A 22,977-nucleotide genomic window follows, 5' to 3' on the forward strand; every position below is an offset into this window, starting at 1 on the left:
AAGATTGTACAGTGTAGGTCTAACAGTGTAGGCTATAGTTAATTTTAAATCTTTTTACACTGTGTTTATGTTACATTGTCAGTTGTCAAGTTTTATTTTTATGAAATTATCAAGTTCTAATTACTGTGTTAATTGCTATTTTTATTGTTATTTGTTATTGTTTATATCCGGTGTGAATCTAGTGTGTGGAACTACGGATGTTTACATTCATGTGTTTTATCATGTCCGTTCATTAACCTGCAGTGTCCCAAACAAATAAATCAACGAGTTAAAAATAAATAAATAATGATTCCCTAAATTGTGACCTCTGCTGGTAACTTAGTGTTATTACATCAACAATGAACTTTACTCAAGGACAAACAAAGTCCCGCCCACTTTTCATTGATTGGTGGACGAAAGGCCTCTCGGTTTTCTATTGGTTGTAATGACTGCAGTTCAATGACGTATACGGAAGTCTGAAAGGCACCCTTCCAGAAACGTGGGTTTACTCTTCTGCATTTTGTGCTGTTATCTTGCATACTATTTATATTGTGAGCGGAAAAAATAGTTGCCTTGTCTATAATGTCTAATTTTTACAAATGAGTTCATAGCTGATCACATTTTGCCTTCAGAGGCGCACTTCCAATTGACTACTAGCCATGATGCTATACAACAGCTGCAGTCTATTGCTGTAATTATATGTAATGCACTAACATTTATTACTGAACGTTCCTTGCGTATGCTTTACCTTGAAGGGCATTTGTAAATCACCTTTTCTTCGCGTGAAATAGCCTAATTCTAACCGTTTTTAACACTACTGGATGTTGTGATTTTTGTTTTCAAGTCATTAGTTATTAGAATACGTTACTTTTGTTTATTGTTTTTGTGCTCAATCTCAACCAATTCAGTATTATGTATAATTCTGTTCTATTCTGTTATTCTAGTCTACTGAAACAACTGTATTTGCTATAGTTTTCTGTTGACCACTAGGTGGTGTAACTGCACTGCACTAACCTGGTACTCCCTGGCATGAATGTTTTGCTACTATTATAGGGTTATGAGCATATTACTATTTTCCAGTTAGCATACAATTATGTTTTATTATTTCAGTAATAAATTGAATGAGGGGATTCAATGCCAACTTACATGACCATAGGTTATTGTGAAGCGTAAAGATAATTACAGCTCTACCATTACATATTTGTTGGCGATATTAACCAGTTATTATTTTTCCGCAGGTGAAACTATGGCTACTTTGGGAAAACTTGCATCTTTTCGCCTGCCTCCTTTACCAACTGTGAGTGAACTGGTCAAACTGTACAACCTACGCGCTGAGAAACAGCTCTCCCAAAACTTTCTCCTGGATCTGAGGCTCACAGGTCAGTGCTCTGCTTCTTCACTTGATTCTATTGTCTCAGTGGCCCCTATCTGCATTGCACCAGCACCTGCAGCCACACTCCTCTGTAACTATATCCACACTACTCTGCACCCAATAGTGAATTTTGCCAGTGCACTTGAGTGCACAGCTCCATGTAGCCTTGTTTCTAAGTATTGAAACTGACAGGCTTTTCAGTGTAGGCGAGGTTCAGTAGATCCACAGCTAATGTGAGTGGACCAAGTCACTTGTTTTAGCGCCTGTAGAGCCCACACCTTAATATAATTATCAGTGATGCAGTGCAGGTCTGATCTACACTGTTGTCCTTGGACAAGGTGACTGTTAGATTAATGCATCTCATCTTTCAGCCACTGAGACACACATTATTAATATCAATTCAGATAGCTTTGACTATGATGAAGTTGTTTGATTGAACATGTAATTTATAACATGCTTTTGCCCAGCCTAGTACTATATAATACACAGAATACATATGACTCAGAGCTGAAATAGAGCACCATATCCACCCATTGCTGCCTCTGACCTCATCATTCCTCTCATTATTTTGACAGATAAGATAGTACGTAAAGCTGGAGATTTGAAGGGTGCCTACGTGTGTGAAGTAGGACCGGGCCCTGGAGGTCTGACACGATCCATTCTTAATGCTGGTGCCGCAGACCTGCTGGTTGTGGAGAAGGACTCCCGGTTCATCCCTGGGCTAAAGGTATACTAACGTTGACCACTGACAGTCCGGATGTATCAAGGTCATAGTCCTGCATTGAACATTTGAATACATTAAAATATGGCATATCACCCATCAGTACCGAAAGTATAATATCTTTTTTTGTGATGTTACTTTTGCAGTTGTTGTCGGAGGCGGCTCCAGGAAGGTTAAGAATAGTTCATGGGGACATTCTCACCTACAGAATGGACAGGGGCTTCCCAGTAAACATCAGCAGACAGTGGGAAGAAGGTATGAAACTCAAACATATTCTCTGTGATTAACCCAACGCTTTAATTTATATTTGTATTTCCACAGATCCTCCAAAGCTCCATATTATTGGAAATCTTCCATTTAATGTATCAACGCCGCTCATTATCAAGTGGCTTGAACATATCGCCAACAGATCAGGGCCTTTCAGCTACGGTCGGACTCCGCTCACTCTTACTTTCCAGAAGGAAGTGGCAGAGGTGGGTTGGATTCAAGCCTAGAGACTTAATTAGTTTAATTTAGGAAAGCACCATGTCTAAAAAGGATTCGTAATGTCAAAGGACTTTAATTAGTCACCTACAATCTAACTTTTCTCTTCCTTTTTGCAGCGGTTAACAGCCAGCACAAGCAGCAAGCAGAGGAGTCGCCTGTCCATAATGTCCCAGTATCTCTGCACTGTGCACAGCTGCTTCACTATCCCTGGCAGAGCCTTTGTCCCTAAACCAGAGGTGGGTGACTTTTCCAGCTGAGTAAACAAATATGCAGTATTGTATTGTTTGAATGATTAATAGTGTAATGATAAAAAAATAGTCACCTATGGCTGGAATTTGTGCTATGGTTTGTGTGTGTGTCAATTCCCATCTTTCCTCTTCTCCGGCAGTCCTTCATCCTGTCCCTATCACTCATGCTGCTGCTTTCCTTTTGGCTTCATTAATACTGTGTAGAATCTGTTGTTTCTATCTTTAGACTCTTTCTAGGTTATAATAACAATGTGTGATGGGTAATGTTGTTTAATCAGTTCAGTTGTTTTTAAATGCTGCTTACCTGTGAGCAACAAGAAACTCTGAAACTCTTTAAATAATAAGGCGCAGGAAGACAGAATGACTAAGTGCTGTGAATTTTGTAGTAGCTGCATGGGCTATTTGACTGTTCCTTTGAGATATAGAAATATCACAGAGGAGTTCGTTAAGCACACTAGAGCTTCCTTTTACATCCTCGTGCAAACTCAACCATGTTTTCCTCACCCTGAAATAAAGGAGAGGTGTCAGGTTGGCGTCAGAGCGGACTGTTGGTCCCTTGAAGATGCCAGTGCTCTTTAAGAGAGCCACTGTAGATAAATATTTCATCTGTGATGTGGAGTAAATGCAGTGGAGTGAATGGGACCAGTGCTGATTGTTCATTCTCTTAGAAGAGATGGCTTCCAATGATTATTTCATCACACTCAGCTGTCTTTCTGTACGTTCTGCTTTGGTCTGGCTTTTTTCTGAGAAACTGTAAATGGCAGTTTATTGTGTTTGAAGCTGTCTGTGTTGCACTAGTTGCCAGTGGTAGTCACTGTCATGGAACAAAGCGGAGGCTCCGTCTGCATGTGCATACATAACTGCAGAAAAATGGCACCTCCTACCAGCTCAGCTTGGCCATCTAACTAAATGTTTTAATGACCACTTGGTAGGACTGACATCATTAGCAGAGATGATGGCTGTCTGATGAGCTGGCCTCCCGCTGCTGCAGTCCTATAAATGAGCAGAGGGTGCGTGGAGGATATTAATATTATCTTGCTCTTCTTTGTATGTCATGCTGTATAATCCATGAAAGGCTCTATGGGTCAGCATTGTGTCCGGGTTTACAGCTGAGTAATTACATAGCGTTGCACGGGCTATAAAAATGCCCACCGTGATTTACAGGGCTATGTCAAAGCTTATAGCCAGCATGGTGGTTGGAGACAAAAGAATATTGACTTGACTATTATTGAATAATGACCTAAACCACAGTGGTTTCTACAAAAAAAATACCTCTCTTTCTGCTGAGTCTGAATGCCAAAGCAAAACAGAAGTGGTTCCAATGAGAGGTGGTTCTATAACTATTGCATGTCTATGTGCACTATTCTGCTATTATCATCACAGTCAGGTCAGTGCTTTTAAATCATCCTACTCTCTAGTGAACCCAAAGCTGCAGGTGCAAAGCTATATATACAGCAATTAGCTATGTGTGGAAAAACATGCAAAGTGGGTTAGCTGTGTGTAATCAAACAGAGGCCTTTAGAGCAGTGAAAACTAGTGAACCCTTTCAAATAACCATAATGAGAAAATAGCTCAAAGGCGGGGGGTGGGGAAAAGCAGCTTGATTGGCCGGTTGATTTTAACCTGGGAAGGGACCAATGGCAGTGGCTGATGAGATAATGAGATAGGAAACGTTGAATCCATGTTACATTAGCAGCTGCTCGGGTCTGTATCGATGCAGAGGGGGGCAGGTATCCTCGCTGTTTAATCTGTCTGTCTTGTCCCTCTCGCCCCCGGACTGCCCCTCTCTGATGTCACATTGAGTGACTGAGATTGTCCTTGAAGGTTTCTAAGAGTGGCAATTGGCTGCTTTGATGGTGTTCCCTCAGGCTCCGTATACCCTGTGTCTGTCCTGCCGCATATCACACCTGCCTCCTGACTGTGCGCCTTTCATCACAGCCTCCCTGTTAATTCGCACATAAACAGGCAGATTATTGAGTGACCTCAATCAGTGCAGGTTTCCTTGTCAATCACAGCTATATCACAAGCATCTGCAGGGAAGTTAATGGAGAAAAAACAGCTTTCTTGATGTCTCATTTAAATGCAGCGATGAGGTGAGGGGGGGCTTGAGAGCGTATCACACTGATAACCACATAGACATCTGCATCTTCAACACACAGCTTCATGTTCAAGGCCTCTCTACATAAGAAATAAGTCAGGCAAGTGTTTGCTGTGGCCTTATGATGTGTGCGTCACACCAGGAATCAGATTATAGTTTTGCATGATAAGCAGATCCAAAGTACAGGCCTTTTCCATTTATTATTAAAAAAGATGGTGGAAAAAGACATCCAATATTCAGATAAGTCTAAAAAAGTAGGAGTAGTTGTAGTATTTGTTCATCCTTATGACAAAAAGGTAATGGTATGGTAAATCAAAATGCAAATTCCTATACACAAAAAAAAGCAGTGAAGTTTATTGGAGCTACAAAGTTGATGTGCTGTTCCATTTGGATTGGAAACAAAGCTAATAAAGAAGTCTATCACTATAGTCTCCTCTTTCAAAGTCGACGGAGCCAGAAGACAGACTGGTGACAGAGATGGATCTGAAGGGAGAGTGAGCCGTACCTCCAGCAGATGGTTGTCTGGGCCAGTCGTCAGCTGGCTCTGAGTAATGGCTGCACCCGCCATGTCCCACCCACCGCAGCGTGGCTCACCAGTGGAGAGGCCTACAGATGTTTGCCTTGTACACCAGCGTCTAGCTGCACCAGCAGCCAGATGAGCAGACTAATATTAAATTTGTTAATGCAGCATTGAGCATCCATTAAGCTTGGCAGTTGACAGATAGAGTTTGGACTAATGTGGTAAACATCTACAATGAGGCTAATTGGAGCTTTCAGTCAGCCTTCTTCTCTCTTTATAGTGAATCACTGGCCCTTTTATTTAACTAGGGAAGTCCCAGTGAGATTCAGATTCTCTGGCCTAAATGTACATATAGCACTCTTCTTTTACCCAGGCTTTGGACAAGCTTAATGATTACCCTGGATTGTTTGGATAACCGTATTAGAATCTGGTCCTTTGCCGTCTTGTAGTTATGGCATCAGAATAATTATATTGCTTGAATTCAACCAACCACTTGAGCAGTGAATATGGGTTGCCTTCAATCCATTGTTCTAGGCTGTTTGGGGATTTTGATTGATGCCTCCGCTGTGACCTGATGTGGCCCAGCACTTTACCTCCACGGTACAAGTGGGACCTGGCCTCCCCACGCTTTCTCACCTCCCACTGAGCACGCAATTCATCTCGGGCCTTTTCCTATCTCGTAAACGGGGTCAAACATGGTACCAAGAGTGTGTCTGGAACGCAATTTCAATAACTTTGTACCAGCGTGGCCATTGCCTGAAGGCTTGGTCTCAATACATCAGTAAGGAGAGGCAAAAGCTAAAAATACTCTCCTCCATCTCCCAACTTGAACAAAATGCCGGTGTTGGCAAAGGTGATTCTTGATCTCTGGAGATGCACTGCTCCTCCCTAGCAGGTAACGGTGTCGGCTTTGCACACAGTCAGCACTGCAGAGTAAAACAATCCGCTTGGTTTAGTTGGTGCATGCCAAGATAGTATGCAGGTTTGTCCTCAGGTAATTTCTGTAATTCATCAATGCTCGGGCATTTGAGTTCATGGCTACCTCTAATGGAGTTCTGTAGTGGCAAGAGTTGAAAGCATGAAGGTTTTTAAAGTTAGCAGCAAATAACCTACAGTGTCCCACTAGGTGGCTCTAATGAACGTCAAGTATAGTTTTTAAATCATCTTTTGTACTGTGTAATAAATCTATATCTGGTAGAGGACATGTTTTGTAACCTACAGCCTTTTAGCCTCCTTCCCCTTTAGCTTTATAAATTCCATCCAAACACCTGCGCTCTGAGCTAAAATATTAAAGCGCCTCCTTTGAACTGTCGGGGCGCATTGTTTTTCCTAACATGCGTTGCTTTTGTCATCTCCATAGCCTTTACTGCCTTTCTCAGCAGTTTACCGCGCTGCCAAGGTCATCGCTATTATTCCCCGGCCTCTCAGTACTGGCAGCATAGACGAGCCGCTCCAACTAAAGGTCATGTGAACTGCTAGTTGATGGCCACGTTATTTTTCTAGTGCAGACCTTCAAACATATAATGGCTATCCAAAGCAAAGTGGCCCACATTTACCATGCTGACACGTTGGCCCTATTTGGAGGCCTGTCTGTTTATGTGGAGCAGTAGTGCTTTGTGGACCGATGGACTTGACTGGTCTTTAACATGCCCTTTGTGTCCATCCCTATGACAGCTACTCTGCTTTATGCATTTCTGTGGAGTCAGACATGCATTGTCTTTCACGTCATCATGTTTTGTTCCTCTGTGGTTTTCTGGTTTGCGATGGCTATTGGCAGGTCAGGAAAGGTCAATAAAATAATCTCTGGATTTGACAACTCAATGTGTGGCCTGCTGTGTGATTAACCCTTGCTGGAAACTGACAAGTGCTTCAGCTCACTTCGTCTGGGTTATTATTCTAGATCTGTCATATGGTGGAAACTTAGGGTGAGAGTCTTTTGATGGAAAAATGTAGGTTAAATACACAGAGGAGCAGAACTTATTAGCGTTTCCCCATGAGAGTCGTTATTTGATATGCACTCTTGTTGTGTAACCAGAAGGAGTTGGAGAATAAGAGGGTGAAAGTGTTGAATAATCCATGTTTGTTTCAGGGAAGTATGTTCATACTCAAGTGAAGTCTGTGCTCCAATCAGTTATAATGAGGACTCGGGCACTATTGGGAGGTATCTTCACACTCTAAGCAGAGCGATAGGGGAATTGAGCTCAACTGCACTTTGCAGCACAGCACGTTTAACCAACGTTTTACCATCATAGCAAAAAAAATATTTACTTTTTATGGATATATATCTTGGAGCTTTACTTATTTCTTTGCAGGACGGCCTGTGAGCAGCATGCCCACCTCCGCCCGGCACAGCCTGTACCATCCGACAGTCTGTACATTTGGCACAGATTCTTATCTGCTTCACAGGGAATACTTCACATTACTCTCAATACAGTAAACATGCTGCTTCCACAAAATAGTTTTATTGGTAAAAAATAGAACTACTTGCACAAGCACATTGAGACAAGTGTGTATCAGAACTCGTGAACCGTTCATCATCACAAATATTCTCTGGCAAAGTAAAAAGTGCTAAAGCATCCACAAAAATAAGCTGCAGTTATCAAAAACCATAAATCATTACTTGAGTACAGTGTATGCAGCAACTCTTTTAGGACCTAGTCACTTTGCACTCTGGACATTTATTAGCTAATTAAATTTCTTGCTGATGATCAAGCAGCACAGCCACATAAAAAAAGAGATATCTCTAGCTTCTATGTCACCGCTGAGGCCTGTCAGATAAATGTTCCCATTATTCAGAGCGCTGTCTGTGTCCTACTGGTCCAGGGAGCTTGGAATGCTTAGCCATGTGTAATAAACTGTGGTCAAGTAAAGAAGACAAAGGTGCATTGAGAGGTCTTCTTATAAAGAAGATATGAACATGGTATTGAATCTATGTTGAATGAATATATATTATGTCATTCAGGCTATATAATATTACTATATATAGTCTTGGATACTTGTGTACAGTTTTCGCACTCTTGCAGTGAATCAACTCTTCAAATAATGTTAATAATGTGCCCAAGACCATGCTCAAGGCGGTCACACTGGTGCTTTTGTAAAGTCTTGCTGTGCTTTGGGAAATGAGGTCTAAAGAGGATTTGAACTAACCCTCGGAAGCTGCACTGGACTGTACACAAGCATCTAGTCGACTGGAGACTTAGTCTGGCAGAACACATCACAAATCCATAAAACATCTGCAAATGTATAATTCATGTACAAACAACGCAATAAAAAAATAAACCCAAAGAAGTCCAGATAGTATTAAACTGGTCGTACTGAAAGGATTTGGCACATTCCCCGAAATACATAAAGTGTCAGTGTATTAGCTGATGACATGGCACATTCTTTACGTTTGTTTATTGCATTGGTTATGGTGCTTGGGCAGTAAGTTACTGTCAGGAGGCCAGTCTTGTTGGCTGTGAAATACGGCTGGACAGCGAGGGGGCAGAAAACTGGCTCAAGTGGCCAGTCGCAGACGCCCACAGAGATGCCAGCTGTGCCGGCAGTGACCTGCAGGTGGCGATCTGGACCTTGCCATCTGCTCTCCCCTAGGACGCTGCATGTTTGTGAGAGAGACGGAGAGAACAGGCACTTCTATACATCACTGCAAGGTCTGTCTGTCTGAATGGAAACATTCGTCTGGTCTCTGCCTATGTGAACGAGAGACGGCCTGTGCCTGGTGCAGGAGGCAGTTTTTGTTTATGTCTCTATAATCTGTATTCTGAGCGGATGCTCTTTCAACATGTATCAGGCTCTGTGACATTTGACACAGGCTAGCCTCAGAAGGCGGCATGAAAAAAGGCAGCACGCAAGGAAATATGGCAAATAGGTTGCTCTCACATGACAACAATAATGTTATTAAAAGCCTATAGCTTAGGGAAAAAAAGTAGAATTCAGATGTTTTGACTTGGTCCAAGGTTAATATTTATGTAATTCCTGGGCCTTTCTGAAGTAAACACTGGCATGAAACCTGATGCCTTCACTGTTGTCTAAAATCACTACAGTATTAAAGATTTTTGCCATTTATCAAGTACCGAGGAGCAAATGTTAGAATCAAACGACACCAATAGAGTTCAGCATTTGTCATATTTGGTCATTTACAGTGTATTGCCCAAAGCAAAACACAGGCCCTTGCCCTCCTTCTTTGGTCATTAAATTCTTCAACGTTAATGCAACCTGTTGAAGTGGCTAAAATGCAAGACCCTGAGACCTTTTGCAGATGGTTGCTGGTGGCACGTGCTTTCTACTGACATCCCTGGAAACCCAATGACATACGGCGAATGACTCAAACCTTTTTTAGCCCCCTGCCAGGCAGCTATTCATTCAAGCATGACTCAAGAAGCCTCTCCCTCTCTCCGCTCTGTTTTTGCGTCTTTACCGCTGCACCATTAAACATTTGTTCATCCCTGCTCGAGCAGCTGGTACAGACACAACAACAGCGGTTTGCAAATAAGTGCATTTCTCTAAACCTCTGACCACCTAAGTAACAAGGATGTCTCTTCACACTGCTGAGTAATAAAAGGGATTAGGGAAAGTGCAGTGAGAAGTGGCTCTGATTAAAGCTTATGGAAATGTCCCCCTTAAACAAGTTGAAATCACAAGCTGACAAGCACAAACTGGCGGACAATAAAGATGCTTGAATGACGGATTCTGTTTCCATGGCAGTGTGGAGGAGGATGAAAAGCACATTCAGACAGCAAGCGTGTCTGAGTGTTTACTGTGAACACGAACACACACTTCAGCACGTGTAAGAGCGTGGGTATGCATGGCCTGTTATGGACTTAATGCTCTGGATGGGGTGAGATGGGAAGCTGGTACTTACAGAAAAGGGTATTGTGTTTATGAGCACATATCAAATGGTCCTTTCTGTCTGTCCTCCTCACCTTTTCTCTCCGTCTTTCTCATATTTCCACCAGCAGAGAGCGAGGTAGGCAGCGTTTATCTGCGATTGCCTCCTCAGCTCCAGCCCAGCAGCCCACATGTACTCTTCCTGACAGTCCGCTTTGAACACTTACAGCAGGATAATGTTTCTACAGCTTTTCAGGCACAGGCATTGTGTGGCTATGTCTCTACCAGGCATTCCACTGTATTAATACGCCATCAGGCTCACACAGCATGCTTTAGAGGCAAAATATCAACATCATTCTAGTAGCTAACAAAAATATGATCATTTATTTCAGTCAACTCTGCATATCAGTCTATAGTGAATATACTAAAAAATATGATGGCTTGCTATGAAATACTTTCCACCTACAGCTTACTTTTTGTGAAACAGGAGGTTACCAAACGATTGTAGATAGCAGCTAAATGATTGCTTTTTACTTCTATGTCAAACCTTTGGCGATTTAAAAAATCCTACACAGAAGGCTTTCCTTATTTGCTTAATCCATTCCCCAGAGAACTATCCCAGTGCTTTACTGATGAAGAATGTCTGTTTCTGGTTTGTGGCTTCCTTCGATTCGGCAGCACCTTATCGTGGCTTCTTGCACATTCTCACTATTTGTTCCAACACTCTGCTTTGGGAATTCTTCCACGGCTTGTGCTTGCAAAACAGAAGAGCGGAGCAAGAACATCAAACAGGATAAATGAATGGAGTTGTTGCCCTCCTGGTTATTTCTCCTCCTCTACCTGGAGTAGAGCCTAGTGTGATGCCTGAGCATCTCGCTCCCCTCCGGCATTTCTCCTTTTAACTCTAGCTTATACGCTGTGCTGCTTTCTTACACATAGTCCTGCAGGCTGTAGCCGGTCTTATTGTCTAATGGTGAGAGGGAGCAGTACTGATGCTGCAGCTCCTGCTGGAGCAGCTGCTGTTGTTGCTGCTGAAGCAGTAGTTTGTCTGGGGGAGGGAGAAGGACCATGTCCTGGGGGCCGTGCCTCTTCCCCGAGCATGACATACAGAAGATGAATCCCCCCATAAAGAGAAAGCCCGCAGAAACAAAGGCAACGTACACTGCTCCTCCAGGCTCAAACTTATTGCTCTCAGGCACACTGGAGTCCAGGAAGTTGGTGATGACCTCGTTCGTAAACCAAGAAGCGGGCACTAGACACAAGAATCCTGCGGCAACAAAGCACCCACCGCTGGCTATAGCAGCGTGTCGCTTGGAGCGGCGTCCTCCTCCCCAGCGTGTGCACTTGAGTCCGAGAGAGGCCAGACAGAGGCCCATGGCAGCTAAAACACAGCACAGGACCATGGTTGTGCGAGCAGTCTGCAGGTACGCAGGTAAGGACAGCACGGAGTATTTGAGAGTACAGCTGAACATCCCTGTGCTGTACCATGTACAGTCCATCCATAGCCCCTGCATCTGAGAGATAGCTGTGATGATGTTGGAGCCCACGTCTGCGCTCACCTTCCAGTTGGGCAGTACAGTAGCCACCATGGCCCCAAAGATGCCCAACAGAGCCAGGACAAATCCAAAGATCTGCATGCCTGTAGATGCCATCCTCCTGTTCAGTTCTCTCTGCTCCCTAAGCCCCTGTCCTCACCGGGCAGCATTCACCTCACCACAGCCAGGCACAACTCCCCGCCTGGACACTTGGGTCCTCCTCCCTGTGGTGTAGCAGATGCTTGTTTCCTCGGATGCAGAGGAGACAGTAATGACAATCGCTGTGGGGTCCTCACTCCTCTGTCTTGTTGTCCTCACTGGAGCACAGACTTTCCTGGCTGAAAACAAAGGAGAGTGTGAGGCATGAGCGATGGGAGCTCAGACTGACTCGAGGTGAACCCTATATACTAGAATAAGGGATGTTGTGCAAGCGCATTTGCTGTCTGCTCTGCTCCTTTGCCGACAGGAGCCCCATAGAGCTGATATTGGAGAGGGAGAAATGAGTTAGAGTTATTTACAAAACGCAATGTGGACTTAAAGCTGCAGTGCCCACTCCTCTTAATTTTATTTTAACACTTAACCGAAGTGAACTCCATTGTTTGAGTGCTAGTTGGTCGTTCCTTGTACCTTGCAAAAAAGACTCCGTTCTTTTAAAGTTTAAATCGGAGGCTGTATTGGAACTTTCTCGCTTAACATTGTTTATTTGAAATCGTCATATTGGCATACTTACTGGCTCGCGTCAGTCCAGTATTTTGCAGTCAGGTCTCTTTGGATCTGAGTGAATACATGTGGTGCTCCTCGGTTCGTTGGTCCATTATGTTCCGAGCTTGAGAAAGCAGCAGAAATAATCCCTCACTCCGGCTGGTGCAGAGCTGGCGCTGACGCGTCACGTTGTTCGCAGTGATTGCTGTAAACACACAGTGGTCACAAGTCGAAAGGCAGTGGGCTGAGGCTGAGGGGGCGATGAGGAGAACCGAGCCCGGTCCGCGGGTCCCCGAAGGCAATCCATTCTGTCGGCACCGGCGGCGTGAGAGGAGAGGACATCCCGCTTTAGCGCACAGACCACACAGGGGCGAGCGGAGTGGCGACGAAACAGCAGCGCTCCCCCTCTCCGCACTCTCACTTCTCCCGGTGTGTTACTGACTGTGTGTTTGTGTGAAAGAGGGAGAGAGTGAGAGAGAGAGCTGCTGAAAAGATGCGCTACAACCAATCACAAGTCCAAAAGCTGCGAACAAAACCTCACTGTTGCCCTGCACTGTCATCACGTCCTTTTACTGGACTTAGCAACGCTCCACACGCGCTTTTCAACGTCCGTCACGTTCACCGTCAAAAAATAGGCTACAATACTAAACGGATTAGTTTAATTTTGAACATTCCATTATAAAAAATAAAATTAATGAATAGGCTACAATAATTATTTTTATTCGCCTAGTCCAACATATTTATTGGCTTGTTGTTTTGTGATCTATATTTTGTCATAGTTCTTTGACTATGTACTTGACTATGATTAAAATTCATATTCCATTCACCTTCTTTCCCTAAAGCTCTATACTGTAACGATCACTGTGAAGCAACACTGCTGCTGTTGAGAGATAAACAACAGCCAAGATGTTGGGTCCTGATAAGGTTTCCAAACATAGCTCGAGCAAAACAACTGGTGAGGCTAATCTCATTAAACCTGCCATAATTATGCGTTGCTGATGCGCTTCTGATGAAACTTGTTTTCCTATGAAGGCATGTTGTTTATGTGAGGATCCAGACGGGGCAGCATGTGCACTCTGCCAGGCCCCTAAAAAAAAGTGACCCTCCCCTGGGCATAGCGGCTCCATCAGGCATCAGTCAGCAGGACGCTCCAACTGCAGCTGCTCCCCTGCTTTTCCCCTTGTCTCCTTTTCTGTGGAGAGCATACAACAAGGGAGGGAGTGGCTTGGAAGGACAATTCCTGAACATGAATGACAAAAAGGACAACATAGGAGAAAGAAAGTGGCCGTGCTAATAGGTAGCCTTGCATCATTGGGAATTATTATTTTTCCCTTCTCTACAAGAATGTTGTTTAGGCATTGCAGGTTGGTAGCAATGGATTTGTTTACTTATTGATTTGTTTGTTTTCTACAACTGTATGCTCTGTCCATTGTGTTGTGGTTTTTTTCCTGGTGGACAAACCCCTTGAGATCTTGCATGCCTATTGAGGTATCACACCACACATTGCTTCCAGTGTAATATTGATGTCATTCTCCAAGTCCTCAGGGCATACAATAGAGGATTTTTTTGCCCCACTGCAGACACATTAAGTGTGGAGTGTGTGACCTGCCATATTAAATAAGAAGAACCTGAAGCTTTATCTTGCGATGAACAATATGTACGAAATTCACTGGAATGGATGAAAGCAAAATGGAAAAGAAAATGCATAGGGCAGATTTATGGTACGATATTGCTTTCTTTATTATAACCCGCCCCCGCCTTTTTTTTTTTTATCACCTAGCACTGCCCGTGAGGCCCTTCGCGGTGTGACTGGCCATACTCTCATCCGTTTTGCCTACACGAGGGGCTTTTATCACTCCATTTGCATTTCCCCTCTTTTATGTCTTCCCCTTCTGTAATTGGTTTGCCATGTTCAGGCTGCAGTGCCAGTGTCTGAGGCTAAGCACTAGGGACATCTTGTGAAATTACGGCCGATGGCTTGATTTTATTGGTGGTTTTGTTTTGTTTTCCCAAGAAATGACTCGGAAGACATGAAATATTTTCCCATGCAGTCTTATTTTGCCGAGCCAGTTTACATTCTTAGACACACTTTTCAAGCTCTCTGTGACCAAAGCAGCTCTCCACGGAGCTGCCCTTGTCAAAAGGAAAGGCCCTGGATGTCCTGCATGCTTGGTGATTCCACGGGAGCTTTAGCTGGGAGCCCACTGCTAAGAGTGCCATAGCCATTTCTCCTCAAACCCATCATGCAACGTCAGCCGCCGCATGTATAGTATAGTATACAGGGACATGCATCTCTAAGAGGTTCTCTCTTAACAAGTGATGTAATGGAAGTCGTCTGCTCAACGTATTGTCATGATTAATGCATTTTTATTTTCCAAAGCTCACATCTCTGCAAGCTTTAACCACATCCATTGCACTGGCTTTCCCCCACGGAACCAGCTATTATGTAAGTGCCAGTGATGGTGGTTCAGGTACAGCTACTACAGGCTAGTGCCCCGGGGCTGCTGCCATCTTGCCTTGGTTCCGCTTACAGAGACATGACAAATTACCGCTTACACACCATTGGGCAAGAACTTCCCGAGAAAGAGACGTCAAGGTGGAAATGGGGAAAAGGGACTTGGAGAACCACAGGGCAGTGGAGTAATAGAGTTGCGAGTACAGCCGTAACAAGGTCAAACGGAATGAGGAATTGTGCCATGCAAGGTTATTAATGGAAATCTAAGGGTATCGCATATAAATGGGACAGAAAAGGTCTTGGGTTTCAGGCAAAGGGACACGTGTGACTTTTAGATAGTGATCATTTCTGTTTTGCCCTTTCAAGATCGTTACCTTGGGATTTGACTGTAAGACGGCAGTTTTGTCAAATCTAATATGTCACTGGTTTATCAGATTAGACATTATACAACATCACAAAGCATGCTATGGAAATGTTTGGTACGAAGGCTTTAATACACACATTTGGTACATTTTTGGAAAGGTTGCTTTGTCCAGTGACGGAAAAACTAAATTGTGGATTCACGTGTATCCATACACAAACTTCTCTCATTCTCTCGGGAGAGGAGGCTTTAGTTGATCATTTTTGGTTCAATGGGCAGCACGGTTGTGTAGAAGGTCTAGAGTTCAGTTTCAGGACAAGATGGGTTTTTCTGAACTTTGTTTGCACTGTGCCTGACTAGGGTCCTCTGGGTGCTCTGGTGTCCCCTACCACAAACAGCCAGGACTCCCCTCGAAAAGATTCTGGATCCTGGTTTATATTCTCGTTAAACAAACTCAGCTATTGCGTAACCTGCTACATGGCTACACCTATCTTTGAAGTCCCCCCCCCCCCCCCCCCCCCCATAATCCTGGTTAATACTTTTGCACAGTATCTATAAGGGCTTGTAGTCTTTGTTTTAGAAAGCCCCCAATGAAATGATCAGGATTTAAGTGCTGCATCAAAGAGGAGGAATTTTCCAGAGCACAGGACGGATCATTACATAACAGTCTAATTTAGCCGCCAAATTAGCGCTAATGATTCACTTGCTGTTTAAACAAAGACAGAAAAAACATAGGACCATTTTCTGTTCTGCATTCCACCCCCTTGTAAACAGTGCTCTTGTGGAAAGGCATAAAAATGAGAAATTGTAGCAGGGCACAAGTATTAGGTTGTAACTCAGGTCAGTAAGTCAGTCAGGGGGCCCAGGGTTCACACGGAGGGGTATTTTAGGGTATGTTCATGGGAAGAGGGAAGGCTCGGGGGCTGATGGTCATAAGCATGTTCACAGCAGCACGGTGGAGGGCCCAGGTGACAGCGCGTGATTTAAGATGGAGTTCCCCTGCGTGTTGGGGTTATCAGGCGGAGGATTAATGGCAGCGAGTGGGATATATTACAGCCAGTGCTACCTAGTGAAGCCATGTAGCAAGGCCATACATAAATCATAGCGGCAAAGTGACTCGGACAACCTGATGGCTGAAACGCTGCTGCATGTATAGTTCCAATATCGACTTCCCTCCTCCGCGCGCTCTTCTCCTAAATCATAAAGTGTGGAATATAAATGGCCTAATTATTCCACTGGAGACGCAAATTAAATGCATTTTCCGTTTTTTATTGCGGCTTCTGAACGTGATGGTCTGATCTTGCATCACAGAAATGATAGACAACCCCCCAAACTAAAAATGTGCATATGGGGGAAAAAGGCTTGTATGTGTTCAGGAACTATACCCCTCTATTTATGGCAATGTGTGTTAAATTTGTGTTTTATACCGAGCAAATACTAAAACAAACAACTTCAGCAGTTGCTATCAAATAAAAATAAACCAATCTATTCTTTTCAATTATATAGTATTTTAATACCTAATGCATTCATTGTTCCTTGTGCATAACCGTGTTCCTGTTTTTTTTTTTTAGACATCATTTTCTCATCATGTTATATCATTCTCTGCCAGATGGAATGATGGAAGCTTTCACCACATCCTCCGCATGTTCACGGGATTCCAAATGCATTGTGTGAACTAAAAGGGTCGTCCATTAATAATAGACTCTGAGGGAGAACACGAAGCATTAGTGGCGTTCCAAATTAACCATGAGGCTGTCACACACTGTTGTTTAAACATGACAAAAAGTGTACATTCGACTTAAAGACCCTGCAGTGTGCGCACTTATAGTTCACCGCAACCTCTCAGCTTATAGCCTTTAGGATGGCCCACAGCGTTTCCAATTGCGCCCGTCCTATTAAACTCTATCGCTGCAGTCAAGCATCTCCGGACTGCAAAAGCATCCGCAGATCTGCTCGGAGATAAAAACCGCAGCGTGCCGTCTCCGCCGAACGACACGACATCTGTTCACCGAATCCCATCCTTTTTTTTTTTGTAAGCATGTCCTTGGACTCATTTGCTTTACCTTGTGGAGTATGCGCCAGACAGTAAACAAGGAAATAACAAGAAGACCGTGAAGAAGACTTGTGAAAACATGCGATACCGCCCTGGAGTAGGGAAGAGGCCTCTGATATGAGAGAGATATGAACAAATAACGGTGCATCAATGACCAAAAGGGGAGTAAAAAGCAAAATATCAAAGTGCTGTTAAGGCGCTGGTAGTAGGTGGAGCTTTGGAAAGAAGCCGAATTGCCACATTTTCAAATATAATAGACAATGTCCTGAACAAATAAGAAGGCTTGTCAAAACATGAAACACACTGACGCACACGCAAAAAATATTGGCTTTGTTAAATTCTACAAAAAAGGGGCAAAGAGCAGGAAGAAACAGTCCTCAAAGTGCTGTGGGCGGGAATCAATCTTAGGATGAATCACAGAGCCTAGCATGTGCTCTGTGACCATTTTCTTTTTCTCTAAAACCTTTGCAAAGTGCTGCTGTACATATCTCATAGCTTGACAAAAGGCCCAGCAGTTGTGCATTCTTTCTGTACTTCCCGTCTAGTCTAAGCGTTTTTACCTTGAGTCACTTTCCTAATTACACGCCTCCACGTTTTGTTGAAAGTACACTTTGCCTCACTTGTTTCCCTGTTTTTGAGCAGACTGTCGGCATAGAAAAGAAAATCGTCCTTCGTCTGCTTGTTTGTTATTATTTTTTTTATTTTTTTTTGTAAAGCAGTTGCGGTCTGAAAAACATGAAACGGCAAAAAATGTGATTACTTTGAGCGGCATTGACTTGACTTTCCTTCAATGTTGGCGGGCAGCGTCACTCATCTCAGTCAGGCAGGCGACTCCTGCGCGGGCTGCGTGTCACCGGTTCATGCATCTTTTTTCCTTTGATGGTTGGCAAAGTATCCAAATTTGAGATCTTTTTGAGGAGGTGGAGAGTGCTCGGGGATGTGAACTGAAAGCGGAGTGTCGGAGCCGGGCTTTGCTGAGGGAGGCATGATGACTTGAATAGTGTGTCATGTCAGCTTAGGCCTGACACGGGAGCGAAACTGGGAGAGAGCAGCGGGGAGACTGGAGCCACGCGGACCATTATCAGCTCATTTTATTTCGAACTTACCGATCATAGGAGGAGAGGATTTACTTAGGTGACCTTCAGAATATATTGAAAACACAGTGCTGTGCAAAAGTGGGAAGTGGTATGAAAAAATGCTTTGAATTTGATTTGGTTTCCCCACGTTCTGCTAGAGAAATGTCCCTGAAATTTCATTAGCTGTGGGTAATTACATTTTCTTGACTGACCTATCTTAATTAATCAGATAATTAGTTTAAAGTGAATTTTTATCAGGAAAATGAAAAGAGCCTTAATCCCTGAAGTTGGAGATATTTCTATTTCCGCTCAGGTCTATCCTTTTTCCATTTTTCCATAGCCATTCTGAAAAAAAACAAAAAAAACAGTGATCCATATTTTGCTTTTTCTCACTTTGTTGGAGTAAAAAAAAAAAAGAATTCTGTCAGTGAAAGCAGGACATGTTCTCTTGCGCTGTTATGAACTGTACTTACTATTTCCCGTGGCTTTGTGCTTGTTCTCCATTAGTTGATTTCTTTGTCGTCACAGCAATGTGGTTGTGAGTGAGCGCGACGATGACAGGTGAGCAGACAGAAAAGAAAAGGCAGTGTTGAGTTTTCTGCGGTCCATCGCGCAGGTGTTACTGTGGCAACCGCACTTGGCTCCCCCTTGTCAGACCTGCTGCGTCATCTTGTTTGCTTCCTTACCTCTTCTCTTATCATCTCCAGTGCTTTTCCTAGACTTTCTCTGTGTCTTTGAAAAGCATCTTCACTTCCATCCATTTTGAATTTCTATTTTTTTTTTTGCTCCTCCTCCTCCTCCTCCTCACACATCTGTTTGTACTCCCACTGGTCACTGCTTCTATATAGAGTGTAAAGTGCAGAGCCTATCTCCTGCTGAGTGGATTACCTCTCCTGTGTCTCCTGTGTGCTCTGTATAGGTGGACGTGGGGGTAGTGCGCTTCACTCCTCTGGTTCAGCCCCAGATCCAGCAGCCCTTCAAGTTGGTGGAGAAGGTCGTCCGCAACGTTTTCCAGTTTCGACGGAAGCACTTTTACAAAGGACTAGAGTAAGCTTTATTTCAAAAGTTCAAATGCTATATTTGCCAATTAAGCCTAAACATATTAGCCTAGAATGGGGAATTAGATTTTTGTGGATAGGACGCCAGAAGGACCAGAAAACAGGCCTGCAGGCTTTATCTTAATAGAATGAAAATTGCATTTATGGTAATCTGCATATGCAATTATTTAGATAACATAATTTCCTCTGTAGTCAACTAAACATCTCGTCTCTTTAGGGCTTTTTTTGTGTATAAATTTTGTTCACCTTCTGGTTTAAACCTATACAAATACATGTGATTCTTGTATTCGTTTAGTGATTAATTTCCCCTTCTTCTCTCAAATATTAATGCTTCCAGACATGTTTCAAATGTGCGCAGACAGAGATCCAAAAACCTCTTCACCCCTACCTGAACCAAGCACATTTCCTCCTGTTTGGCACTACCCAAATTTAAAAGCAAAAAAGTGGCAAAAGAGCGTCAAAAACATGCCAGAAAAACAATCACACAATAAAAAACAATAACGTCAAAAGCACGACAAAAAAGTGATTAAAATGCACCGTGTAGCCCTAATGAATTTTAAAAGTGGTCTTAATGTTGTGGCTGTTCAGTTTTTGCAGGCTGTCCTCCTCCCGTATATTAGTTCTCAAAACACGTCATTAATTATATGGTGTTGGTCCTGGCACTATACCACACAAGAACTGCTCTGGACTAAAACATCCAGAGATAACCACCATCACCCCATTTTTGTAGTGAGAAAACGTGGGCCTGAATTACAAAGGAACGGTGGCTGCGTGGAAGAGAGCACCAATTATGAGTCATTGAGGTGGCACAGGAAGACAAGGCAGCATATTTTATGTAACTGCCGTGGGTTGGCAGCAGCGGCGACAGCAAATTGGAGAGGAGGCACCAGTGATGAAGCACCTAAAAAGCATCTGCAGCATGGGTGGGAGTGATTATTACTTACTACCAGCACTTACCAGCGTTGTGAAAGCACCGGAGAGAAAATATCTGAACTTTCTTTGGCAAATTAGGACTCAAAATTAGGGCTCAATGTACAATTTGCAATTGGATTGGAAATGTTCGGACACGGTGCACATTTTGAACATGAAGCAATCTTAGAGACGACTGGAATATGCTTATACAAGAACCACATGCTTTTTATGTTTTAATGAGACCCCATGGAAACAGAATACAAACTGGCAAAGAATATTGTATTACTACTATTACTTACTTCTCCACGGATGATTGATGAACTCAGAAAAAAGACAACGTTATTAAAACCTCTTACAACATGTTATGGCAGTTGGGAGAAATCTACTGTTCCTGAGAACTTCAACCCCATTGTGTGATTTCAATTAACTACACAGATCTGCAATAATAGCTGCAGGATCATTCTCCTTTTTGAATTGAATGCTATTAAACTTGCATGATCATTAAGATATCAAAGCAACCTGATAGCAGGAATCTGCCCTCATTTCATGCCTTTTGTAATCTTTTTCTTTCTCCCTGCAGAAAGTTGTTCCCGGAGGCGTGCCGTGTGGAGCTGACACACGAGATATTAGAGAGAGCTGATGTAGACCCCACTCTGAGGTCCACAGAAATCAAGATATCCCAGTTTAGAGCCCTGTGTGATGCTTACGCTCATCTATGCTCCCTCGACCCAAGTCTGATCAACTACGAGTTCAGGGAGGAGCTCGGACAGAAGAAACTGAAGACGGAACAGAGCAGAAAAATGGACACAAGAACAGACACCGAAACAAAGGATTCAATTGAAGCTTAACATTTAGGTTGTTACTAGATTTCTTATCATCCTTTACAACAGATTGATCTTACACAAACATTATGACCACAGGTTTTATTTTAGTACCTGGGTTTCATCATTGTAACAAGCAAGGGGACATTTATGTGTTAGAAGAAACACAAAGATGCAAAATGGGCAAAAACCACAGTGGTAACTTGACAACTAGATCTGAGAGCACGTGCCAATATGCATACAGTGGTCATTATTTATCAAAGGAGGAGAGCCTGTGTTGTCCGGTCCAAATAGACAGATTTACACCACCGCTTTGGCCACCAGACAAAAAAAAAAGAGAAAAAAAAGTCGCCCACTAAGAGCATCTGTTAGTGCGGAAAGACACCAAACTGCTCTTAAGCCCTGACATTTTCCACCTGGCATAAACATGCATTTTTAAAGCGTTTTCCCAAGCACCCAAGGAGAAATAGGTACACACAGAAACCCAAAGCTAAATAAAGAGAACCTGGCTTCAAGTCTACTCTCAGGCTCTGTGCTTGACATCTAAAAGCAGGGAGATGAATGACGAAAGCAGAATAAGCCACCCACAGAACGTGTTAAAATGAATATTACCGTGCAATAACTCTGCTACCTCCTCCTCTGCTCTGTCCCACTTCGTACACCCATTCCAACTCACGCAACACTTTCGCCTTTCGGGAGCTAAACGAAATGTCACTGAGGATTCAGGAATCAAGGTGACTCTCACTGGCCAGATTATTAGGTATACGAAGTCTTTAAGTCGAAGTATTTGAGACTCAACCCATTGTACTCCGCACCCGTTTTGCCTTTCTCAGGTCTGGATAAATGTTCAAAGTCATTATTTTACAAGTGTTAGTGCTTGGAAATTTGACATATAAGTTATTATCACCGAACAGGTGCGCTTAAGAAAATGGCTAACAAGTGTATACCCAGGCCATTTTTTCAATCTCCTTTTGGATTGCTCATTCACTTGAGGCTTAAAGATGGGGGAGGAGGTTCGAAGAGCTGGGAATTTATTCAGCTTAAAAAAAGACCCAGGGATAGGATTTGACTTTTAATACCTTTTTATTAAAATTCTGTATTTAGTCATTGGCCTCCTTTTCTGTGTTCTATGTACGTAAATTGCATCATCACCTACAAGACTTTCCCTTTGTCCTTTCCAACAGTTTTCCGGAAATGTTACAGCGCCTGCTTATCCGCTGCTCTCTTATGGACTAATCCTCTGTCCTGCATTGTGTGATTAAAGAGTGTTTTCCGTGTGTCAAACATTTCGTCTTAAATAACAACACAGATTACCAACTGAACATTCGAGGCTGGAGCTTGCCAAGCGGGCAGATGGCGTGGCGGGGTGGGCGAGCCAGGGGGAGCCTTCACTCGAGTTTTGATGATTGCTGGCTGCTAAATCTTTATCCACGATCAGATTTTCAAAGCAGAAAGGCACCGTTTTGGCAGCACAGTGTGGGGCATTAGGACGAAAGGGCGGTGATTTAAGTGTAGAGACCGGGAGTAACAGTAGGCCGGAGCATTATGAGATTAGAATGAGCATTTATATCATCATTTGACATAATAAAAGAAATGAGTGGCTGATGTGATGGACCTGTGGGGCTAATTAGCTGCAGTAATAGACATAGATGGATAATGAGGTAGCCAGCGTATTGCCTGCTGCCATGTAAATCTACTGGGAACCAAGACTGATCTGTCCAGGCTAAGAATAAATCAATATCACAAGAGTCAG

At 43.3% G+C, this 22,977-nt stretch overlaps 2 protein-coding genes across 2 annotated transcripts; one reads left to right on the top strand and one right to left on the bottom strand.

Annotated features, from left to right (window-relative positions):
- Positions 1–442: 442 nt before the first annotated feature.
- tfb1m (transcription factor B1, mitochondrial) lies at positions 443–21,251 on the top strand (the record flags this gene model as incomplete). Its single annotated transcript, XM_079574008.1, has 8 exons — positions 443–478; positions 1,218–1,358; positions 1,927–2,078; positions 2,219–2,327; positions 2,394–2,545; positions 2,675–2,794; positions 19,353–19,480; positions 20,984–21,251. The coding sequence occupies exons 2-8, from the start codon at positions 1,226–1,228 to the stop codon at positions 21,249–21,251; spliced, it is 1,062 nt and encodes a 353-aa protein (XP_079430134.1). The 5' UTR covers positions 443–478; positions 1,218–1,225.
- Positions 9,558–13,059, bottom strand: LOC306975401 (claudin-20). Its single transcript, XM_079572916.1, has 2 exons — positions 12,517–13,059; positions 9,558–12,124 (listed from the first exon to the last, which is right to left on the bottom strand). Exon 2 carries the CDS (start codon positions 11,901–11,903, stop codon positions 11,181–11,183), a length of 723 nt encoding a protein of 240 aa, XP_079429042.1. The 5' UTR covers positions 11,904–12,124; positions 12,517–13,059; the 3' UTR covers positions 9,558–11,180.
- Positions 21,252–22,977: the final 1,726 nt, after the last annotated feature.

Source organism: Gobius niger, assembly GCF_951799975.1.
Source record: "Gobius niger genome assembly, chromosome: 16".
Lineage (NCBI taxonomy): Eukaryota > Metazoa > Chordata > Actinopteri > Gobiiformes > Gobiidae > Gobius > Gobius niger.